The 10,297-nt window shown below is 41.5% G+C and overlaps 1 protein-coding gene across 1 annotated transcript in view; it reads left to right on the top strand.

The window, feature by feature from the left end:
- Positions 1-242: 242 nt before the first annotated feature.
- LOC143102347 (collagen alpha-1(XI) chain-like) overlaps positions 243-10,297 on the top strand; it is a 126,698-nt gene continuing 116,643 nt past the window's right edge. Inside the window, exon 1 of the mRNA XM_076265877.1 lies at positions 243-354. Coding sequence (XP_076121992.1) covers positions 243-354 — 112 coding nt within the window. The remainder of the gene's footprint in view (positions 355-10,297) is intronic.

Raw genomic sequence — 10,297 nt, 5'->3', positions numbered from 1 at the left:
GTGGTTTGCCGAAGGATGAACGTCAGTTTTCTTTAGTTTAGGGCAGGTTCGGACCGTTTGTCCAACCCCTCTCTCTTTTGTTTCTGAACAGTCAAGGGGTTCAGGCGTTTGATTAAGTTCATTACAAAAACGGCAACTAAAGAAACGTGTATTCGTGTGCGTGTGTATACAGGCCTTTATTAATGGCCCATTCGAGCACCGAACAACTTTGAAAAAAGGAACCGAACTGTCCCCTCACGAAGATGCGAATGGATTTGTCAAGGTGGTCCACCAGGTGGAGAACGAAAAGATGGTGTTTACATCCTACTGCAACCACTATCATTTTTCTTCTGCACGCCTCAATAGTGACAGCAGGTAAGATGTGTCAGATAACTATTAGACTTCTTTGTTCGTATCCTATCTTTACCGTTTTTTGTAGGCTATGTCACTTCTCTACGACAGCAGGCTTACCTCTATCTGTACGCTACTGACAACAAACGCTGGTTACTTTTTCACGTTGTCTTCCAGTTTGTCCAGGGCAAGCTGCTCTGCGAGTGATAGCCTACTGATTGCAGCTTTTTGCCTCTGAACGCAACAATAGAATAAAACACGTGCCACCTTGCACTGAAACTCTCTTTTTCAGTCTCAAATAACCTACTAAATGAATGAGCAGACAATGAGTAGTAGATAGCGATCAACAGTCCCCTCCCAGCCCTATAAAATAATGTCAGTGTGCGATTGTCCGAGACAGCTGAAATAGCCTATAGGGTAATTAATTAGGTTTTCAACTTCTTGCTATCGATTCAACCAAACGAAATTACTTCGTACTGCCCTGTCTGCGAAATAACCATAAACTTAGTTATAAAAATCGCATAGCAATTAAAGGGGCATGTGTAGCCTATGGATTCGAGTTATTACCAAAAAAAATCGAATCAATAAATTCTAAAACTAAGGCAACCAATGGAGGGCCTTAAGAACCAGTGTGATGGGCTCTCATTCTGGTCTGCATTTTGTATCTGGAAATTATGCTGAACAAAAATACATTCGTTTTCACTCCCATTTCTTGTGGGTTTAAGTAAAAGATCTAAGACTTCCTTTAAGCACATTAAAGGTCTTCACAAATGTGGTAGGCTATTAAGGACAGTAGGCCTACCTGTAGTCACAACCGCTCTGGTGGATATCCCTGCAGTCAGCATGCCGGTTGCATGCAAAACTGCTTCAAAACACTGTGGCACAACTCTTGGGTGATAACACTGCACATTTTAGAGTAGTGTTTTATTGTGACTATTCCAAAAGACATTTATTCATAAATTAATGAAAAATAACAACGGAAAGAAAGTGTTTAAATTTGTGCTCAGTAGGCTATTAGAGCTTTCTTTGTATAACCACTGGTCAGGAGGCCCAAAAACTATAGTTTTGTTCCGTTGCTCCATAGAATTAACTGCCAAACCTATTGTCACTCATTTATATGGTTCAGTATTCTGTTCATGCTTATAGAACAGTAGTATGTTTGGATGAGGCAGAATGAAGAATACCCTGAAAGGTGCACCATGTTTAAAGTGAAGCATGGCCATGGCCAGGTGATGCTCTAGGTCTATCTGAGAGCAAAGCACATTCACGGTGGGAAAAACAACGTAATCACGGGGGCGGTCCTTGTCATTCCCAGGTGGCATGAACGGACCATTATCTTAGGAGGTGTCATTTTTCCTTAGTAAGAGTAGGTCTGAGAGGCTTTGTGAATAAGTTTTAAGAGAAAACTCCTAGCTAAAATCTTTTATAGTGCGATTTAGGAGTAGGCTACTCCTAGTGGTAAGATAAAATGCTTTGTGAATACGGTAGATCCAGTAAGTGTCCTATAGGCCACTGTAGGAAGCCAATGAAGAGTTACTAAGAGAGGAGTTATATGTGTCCGGTGGCTGATTAAAGACCAGGGCCTGTATTCACAAAGAATTTTAAGGCTAAAAGTAGCTCTTAACTGGTGAATTTAGGAGAAACTCCTAAAAATAATGGGCATGTCACTAACTCTAGGACTCCTAATTTTTTTGACTAAGGGTAATTCAATAAAAATAATTTAAAGTATATTTCTTTGGGCTTTTTATGCCTTTAATCAGACAGGATAGTGGAGAATGACAGGAAGTGAGTGGGAGAGAGAGTCGGGGTGGGATCCGGAAAGGACCACAGGGTGGGAATCGAACCCGGGTCGCCAGCGTACGGTGCAGGTGCCCCAGCCAGTCGCACCACGGCTGGGGCCACGAAGCATTTTAGCCCTAAAAGTAGCACCAAAGTCTGGGACAGCTTAGAAGAAGTCGAGAGGACTCCTAACTCACTAAGACCTATTCACAAACAATCCTAAGCGGCTTTTTGTGGCATTTCACGTCGCAATGTTTTGAATGCAGCTACAAGAGCTCTCATTTTCATTGTAAATCAAATTAAATAGTTTTTCCTCTTTGCAACCATTTTGTTCGAAAATACTAAATTCTTTAATACTTCAAAATAAAATTTGATAAATTAACCTTACATTTTTCTGTAGCCATAGGTGTGTAGATTTGAACAAAATATAGTTTGGTTCTTACCGGGGCTTTTACTGCCTGAAATATCCGATTTTGTGTACCACGCTCGCTCAGAGTTTAGTGCTGGGCTTGTGGGTGCCTATTCCCAACCTTTCTCACAGCACATCAACGGTTAGCCTGAGAATTCTCGTCGCAATTCAAAATTCCACTGGAGCTCCAAGCGGATTTGTACACGCAGCCTTACAACACTGTTTACAGCTCTTCGAGTCACGGTAAAATTTAATTTTTGGTAGGCCTTACATAGCTAATTTAGATACACTTATGGTCTGGGTCTTGCGTTTCTTTAGGAATCCGCCGTCTTGGTTTGTATAGAAATTAATATTAGGCCTAAGTGACACATACACGTAAGAGGTTGGACATACTGTATGGGACGGTTGGTAATATGTGACGTTCCGAAATGTGTCTTTATACAGATTCATTTAAAATATTGCAAAATTACTGCATCAATCCGCAGTGTATTTCATTAGGCTACTAGGCTATTTGCTTTGTCAAGTCAAGTCAAGTCAGTTTTATTTGTATAGCGCATTTAACGTGCACAGAGTGCAACCCAAAGCGCTCCACATATAGGCTAAGCTATGAGCTACACCAGGCGCGTAACTGAAGCGTTCCGTTCGCGACGCGTAAAATCCATTTTAGATGAATGGTCTATTTTTTTCGAACGTACGCCCCACTGTCACATCTGGTGTAGCCACTTCCATTGATTATAATGGAAGCTAATTGTTGCAGCAGACGCAACGCGAACGGAACGCTTCAGTTACGCGCCTGGTGTAGCTCAGCCTTAAGACATGGTCATTGACACATAGACTAACAAAGACAATAGCGGACGGAGCGGCGTAGTCGCCAGCGTACCCGTGACACCAAGACATAGAACTACATTTAAGAAATAACAAACGCAAAAGATGCCGGACGGAGCGGCGTAGTCGCCAGCGTACCCGTGACACCAAGACATACAACAAACTAATTAATAAATAAAATAAATACAAATTAAAAATAAAATTAGTCCAATTTCCAACCGGCTGAAAATGTCCAAGGGCAATGATGACTCGCGTGAAACTGCGCACAGCTGTGTCTCCACAACTGATGCATGCAACGACAACAAAGTTCTTTACACTCACTGGCAGTCTGGAGATAACGTGAACGTTAGGGCTTGTTATAGTCTGGATATCACTGGAAGCATAACAGTCCGAAGTCATGGGCGATCTTGTAGATCAGCAACTCGGTGGACTTTTAACAGAGACCGTTTGTTGGTCCGTAATGCAGAGTTCTTCAACGTTAACGTTAACGTTAGTCTGCTCAATCCAGACTCCAGGCAGTTGGCATGGCAGCTCACTGGTCAGAAACAGCTCGGCGGCCTCAGCAGATCTTTCTCAGAGTAGCTCCAACTGCTGTCCCGAGAAATCCCCTCGACCAGACAGTGAAGTGCAGCACCGGCTCAAAGATGGATGGGAAGGATGTAAGAGGCCCAGGGCAAAAGCTAGCCATAGCAAGCTCCCAATGGACAGACGTTAACAACATCAGCCGACTTGAAAGCAGTAAAAAGGACTAAGAGAATAACACGAAAACTATCAAAAATAACGTAAATAAAGAGAGAAAACATTTAACTAGACAAATCAATACAAAAAATAAACGTGACATTACATAAAATTACGAACATTACATAAAAACAAACAAAAACATGATGCCAGACAGAGCGGCGTGTCTCGCCAGCGTCCCCGTAACCTAGCAACCTAGTGACCTAGCAACCTAGTCTTACTCTTCATTCATTTAGGCTATTTCATCATATTCCTTCCTTCGCAGTACTTGTGTAGCGCACACATTCTCACCAGCAAAGACCTGTCATCTGTCACCCATCATCGTAGGGGAGGTTTTTGGCATAATTCCTGCGTTATAATCATCAGCCAATCAAGGTGGTTACTTCAATCAAGCTCGTGCATGAGTAATGACGTCAATCATAGCAAAGGAGCTCTTGTCATCTTATCTTAGGAGTTGTCATTTTTCCTTACTAAGAGTAGGTCTGAGCGGCTTTGTGAATATGTTTTAAGATAAAACTCCTAGCTAAAAACTTTAAGTGTGATTTAGGAGTAGCCCAGGCTACTCCTAGTGGTAAGATACAATGCTTTAATACAGGCCCAGGAGTGCTGCAGCATTCTGACTCAATTGTAACAATCTCACTACACAAGCAGGCAGGCCACCTAAAAGTGAATTACAACAGTCCAGTTTGGAGATGGCCTGTACAAGAAGTTGTGTGGGGTCTTGTGTCAGATAAGGTTTGATCTTCCTAATGTTGTATAGGACAAACGACATAAGTCCTCAGGTGGGAAAATTGAGTATCGTCCGCACAGTAGTGATAGCTAAATCCATGATCTCGCCCAAAAAGTGGCGTAAACAGAGAAAAGTAGGGGCCCTAACACCTGTGGTGAGGTCATGAGACTTTGATACCTGTCCCTTAAAGAGAAACTTCATTTTGTCTGAAAAAATTTATTTTTAAAAATGTATATGTAAGAATTGATGCTCTACAAAACCTATGGGCAGTAATTCAGAAGAAAGTGTACACATTTTAAGCTGGCTCCTAAATATGCCTCTCCCACCCACAAACGCGTCATATTATGTAGGAGAAGGTAAACGTCTTAAATTGGCGCTTGAGCTCTGCTTTCATTGTGGGTGTAGATACTATTCTGAGCAGTGGCGAGAGATAGAGTTCGTCAATTTTTTTAAAAGTCATAATAGATAACCATTGTGTTTGTGCTGGTTGCACTAATTCTAGCCTGTCAGGACATCACGTCCACAATTTTCCTAACAAGAAAAGCAAGGGTTTTTTGTGCTTGGGTGTGTTTTGTGCAGGTAGCCTAAATAGAGGGGACTTCACTATGGAGGTAGAATGGTCTCATAAAGATTTGTACACACTCGAAAAGATATGCAGAAATAAACGTGTAAATACACAAACACAAATATATATATACAAATGTGACATACAAATATTTTCCTTTATTTTTTAAAGGTCAGACAGGCAGGTCAGACTCGAACCTGGGTCCCCGTGGATGTTTGGACCTGTTCATGGTATGGGCGCTGTAGGCTGTGGCACCACAGCGCCCCCGGATTACGTAATTTGAGACATTCTTATTGCACAGTACAAATACAAATACTCCCAAATTCAGGCACGCAAATTCACCCTCCCCTGGACAACCAGTAGATGGCAGTTTTGTGCAACATGTCAGTGAGCAACTGAGGCAGATACGTCTTTCCAATCGCGTAGCGACTAGCGAGTGTTTTCCCACTGTTTTCCCTATTTCAGTCATGTCAAGTGGTCTATGACTGTAGCAGGATCAATGACATGGAAGCTGACACTGGATTAACTGGATGCGTAAGTAATAACAACTAGCCAGAATGATTTCTTATCGGTGTGTAGTGCCATTGTTTAATCTCACATACTGTATGGTTAGTCAGTGTACAGCTGCTAGCGTTAACCAGCAACACCTGGTGCCAGTTGCACAAAACACCTTAAGTTAAGATTTCCCTTTTTAAGGTCCTCTTAAAATAAAATCGGTTGCACAAACACCCTTAATTATTCTCCTTAAAGTTTCCTTAAAATTGTCCCTTAAAGGTAAACTATGCAGTATTGGCAATTTCCTTACTGTTTTCTCGGTTTTTGCTTCTTTTTCGCTGGCTTTGTCATGACGAATGTCTGAGAAACTCCATCGCTACCTTTTTCTAGCCGGTGCCTGGCGTGTATGTGTATTTGAATGCAGTAAAGCAATTTGTTACACTCGTTATACTTCCTGACACTGAGGCCGTCGGCCCGCCGGCCCACAGTTGCAAGGGTGTTTTTTCCGCTCACAGGCGCTAGGGGGAAGCGAGACGGCCACTATTCAACCCGAAAAAAGTCATATAACCATTCCAATGACTCTGAAGCGGTTAAATGAAGGTATTAAGTGAAAAAACTTGCATATTAAGCAAAAAAACCTGCATAGTGTGCCTTTAAAGGGATATTCCACCATTTGGGGAATTAAACAAATTTTCCACCTCCCCTTGAGTTAAACAATTGATTTTTACCTTTCTCAAGTTCATCCAGCCGTTCTCTCAGTCTGGCGATACTACTTTTAGCTCCAGCCTAGCATAGACCATTGAATCGGATTAGACCATTAGCATCTCGCCTGCTAGCATCACGTTTAAAAGTGATTAAGATTTCCGGTAATTTTCCTATTTAAAACTTGTTTCTTCTCAAGTTAGAAAGTGTAATAAGACTAATAGAAAATGAAACGTGGAGATTTTCTAGGCTGATTTGACATGGAACTATACTCTCATTCAGGCGTAATCATTTATCTACACTATAATTTACAGGGGTTTCCCACCTGCAAGTTGCTCTTTAAGGTAGGATTCAAACCAGTTAAGAGCTTTCCCAGAAATTCCCAGTTCAGATAATGTAGAAAGAAGAATGTCATATTCTTCAGTATCAAAGGCTGCAGATAAGTCATGTAGAAGTAATGCTGATGACTGAGCAGAGCAGACTTAGCTACTCTCAATACTTCAGTCACAGACAGAAAAGCAGTTTCAGGAGAATGCAGGTTGTTCTGGTAGGCTATATATAGTAGAATGCAGGTTGTTCTGATAGGCTATCACAGACCAAGTACGGTGTTCATTTTAGGACAGACTCAGACTCATGTGTCAGACTGGTCTCAGGTCTCAGATGAAAAGGCATCACGTCACAGGCGTGCATCAGCGTCAGAGTATCCTAAAAGTCACTCAGTCTCAGAAAAACTCTGCTCTGTCATCTTCAGACAAAACTGTATTACGTCTCGGAAAAAATGGCCTCGGACCAAAAGTCGTCAGCCTCAGAAAATCCTCTGCCAACTCTATGAAAGTCAAGTGTCATGTCTCAGAAAAATCTCCGTCAGCTGAAACTGCTTCAAACCAAATGGCCTCGGCGTCAGAAAAACCTCTGTCAGCATCAGACAAAACTTTAAGAAAAAAAGTTGTCCGAAAAAAAGTCAGAGATAACGTTGCCCAGATGAGGGAGCTGTTGACTAGCTTTCTGAATTAGCTAAAGTAGATAGCTAATTATGCTAAAGTTTATTTTAAGGCATATAGTGATCATGTGGAAAAAAATTTTGTTTTGTTTTTTTTAGTTTCATTTTGTTTTATTATAGTTTTACATTTTCCATCCCATAAAATGGTTATACCTGTCCTAGCATCTGTGATTTAATGTTTTAAGACAATGAAGCTAATTAAAATACGTAATACTTCATGAGTTTAGCTTAGGGTGACCAGATTTGTCGGAACTAAAACCGGGACACTTTGTGCGTGACCGCGTTTAACGTGAACATGCGGCAGCTCAAACAGACACAGACATGTTTTCTTTAAGGCCAAAAGTTATAGGGGGTTCGGTGGTGTCACCCCCGAGAAAATTTATTAAATATTGTTATGTAAACGCACAAGTTCTGCGCACTTTCAGTGAGAGAAAAAAGGACCTGTACTATGCCGAAACACGAGTGCAAAGTCATTTGTTTGTCTCCTAAACATTGCTCACCCGTTATCCAGACATGCATGAAAACATTTAACTCAACGTCATTTTGAGAATGATGACTATGTCTTCAACATTGTCATAGCGTAGCCTGACCGCAAAAACGAGGCAGATATGAAGAGGCATTGCAAGAATGCTTACGGATACATTGTAACGTTGGTTGCAAAGATTATACAGACTGCTATTGACTGACACACGCACGCACACACACATTATCGAAATCATACGCCGGACGCTTTAGTCTTTCTACATGGGTTTAGTTAATGATCGGGCTATAATAAGACCATGTCGGCTATGTAAACTCTGACAACCGGGACACTTTAATAGTGGTTGGTGTAAACCGGGACATTTTAGCGTCCCGACAGGCTTTTGTCGGGACTCGGGACACGCATCTCAAAATCGGGACTGTCCTGACATTGTCCCTGGGTTCGTTTGTATTCACATAGCAGCATTTAGATCAAAAGAAATGATATAACAAACCCATGTGAGATTAAACTTTTGTCAATAAACAACCCCACTCATGATTAAATTGTTCCCTGATTCACATTTGACAGCTGAGGACACTGTGGTGGATTTCTATGACTTAAAGGATGCATGTATGTTTTTTTTATAAACTTTGATATTACTGCAATTATGAGACTTCAAGGCCTGTACACATCTTAAGCAGACCAGGCCAGGTGTCAAGGAGTGGGGTGAATGAGTGCACAGTGACACTGGGCCTAGACGGTCAAGAGCGAGAGGATGAGGTAATGGTAACTGGAAAAAACCAGAATCAGACAGTTTTGCATATAATTTTTATGCATGATATGACAAGGGGTCCGACCAATATCAGTAACCTTGGTGGATGCTGATAGGCCAACAGGTGTCTTTCGAGGGTGGCGAGAAGGCCCAACTTCAAGGTTAAGGAGTATAAAAGATAGGCCGCAGCCATTTTGATTTTAGATCTCATCGGGGGCCGCCATCTGATGACATCTCACCTCACCCTATTGCTTGACACCTGGTCTGAACATTGTTTAGACTGGATTATCACTGCAATACGGTGAATAAAGATTCATCAGTCTTCAGAGATCTCCTGTCCATTCTGTCTCCTTCGGACACCTTGTCCCAGAGTGCTAATTAGTAATAGTCAAGTGATAAATTGCTAGTGGATTCGAAAGTGGACTAGTTTTTCCACGACAACACCATCCCGAAGTCGCCTAACACTTAACAAAATGTAACTTATTATAAGAGATCCATACTGTATGTCCGTGCATGTCCAAAGTCAAAGGCTACTCTCCCACTCTCCCGTTCTCGCACGTAACACCGCTAAAGTTAGCCTTAGACGAACATTAGACGATTCGCTTGAAATTCAAAACATAGGCTTGCTAGATCTCTACTGTGTTAAAAGTCAAATAAGCTTGTAATCTAGACTATGTAATGTGTACAAAAATGTAAGCACATGTAGTTGTCCCGTAGTTCCGATTCAACTAGCCAGATATGAAAACAACCTTGTTACGCGGTTTCTAAGCTAGACATTTTTTTGTCACATACCTCAAACATCTCCTAACAATCTGCTAGCTGCCTGTCCCTAAATACGCTGTAAAAAAACGTGGTCCCTGTGGACAAGAACTGCAACAAAAACAGCCTGGTCCAGCCTGGACCATGAAACATAACAAATTGTTCCAGCCAATGACAAGATGACAGTTTCAGTTGCATGGGAGGAAGGGGCAAGGTTCAATAGCTCTCTTGTTTTGTTTGAAGTATCAACAGAAGTGATGTCACCCAACCGTGCTTAGAGAACCTTTAATAACTAGGTTAAATCAATTTGCTCATTTAACACAATGGGTAAGACTGGAGCTATGTGGAATTCTGTTTGATTTGGGTGGTTCTGAATACAGCCACACAGCACTTTTCCACTTACTTGCACTGTATTTAATACCGCAGCCACACGTGGTACAATTTGGTTTTACAAGAGCTGGGCTGGCGCTAGCTGGTTTGCATGCTGACTTCAGTGGATATCTGTACAACATAATGTCAAAACGGTTGTTTCTTTGTATTCTTTCAAGATCAATCCTGGAAGATCCTTTATATGCAAATAGTGCACCTTTAAACACCTGTAAAGGCATTGATGAGTCTGCTCAATATTTCCACATACAATAAAATAGCTATAGTTCAAGAGCTTTGCTTGTTGACAAACTTTGCATTTTGCCCACCCTTAAAAATAGGGCCCAATGTCTCAAACTTTGCATTT

The sequence above is a fragment of the Alosa pseudoharengus genome, unplaced genomic scaffold, assembly GCF_046254945.1.
Source record: "Alosa pseudoharengus isolate Yale_2024_CS ecotype anadromous, Long Island Sound unplaced genomic scaffold, YU_APseudo_1.1 YU_APseudo_1.1_scf_4, whole genome shotgun sequence".
NCBI lineage: Eukaryota > Metazoa > Chordata > Actinopteri > Clupeiformes > Clupeidae > Alosa > Alosa pseudoharengus.
Note: the sequence above shows the minus strand (reverse complement) of the source record. Positions and strands in the feature narration are given on the sequence as shown.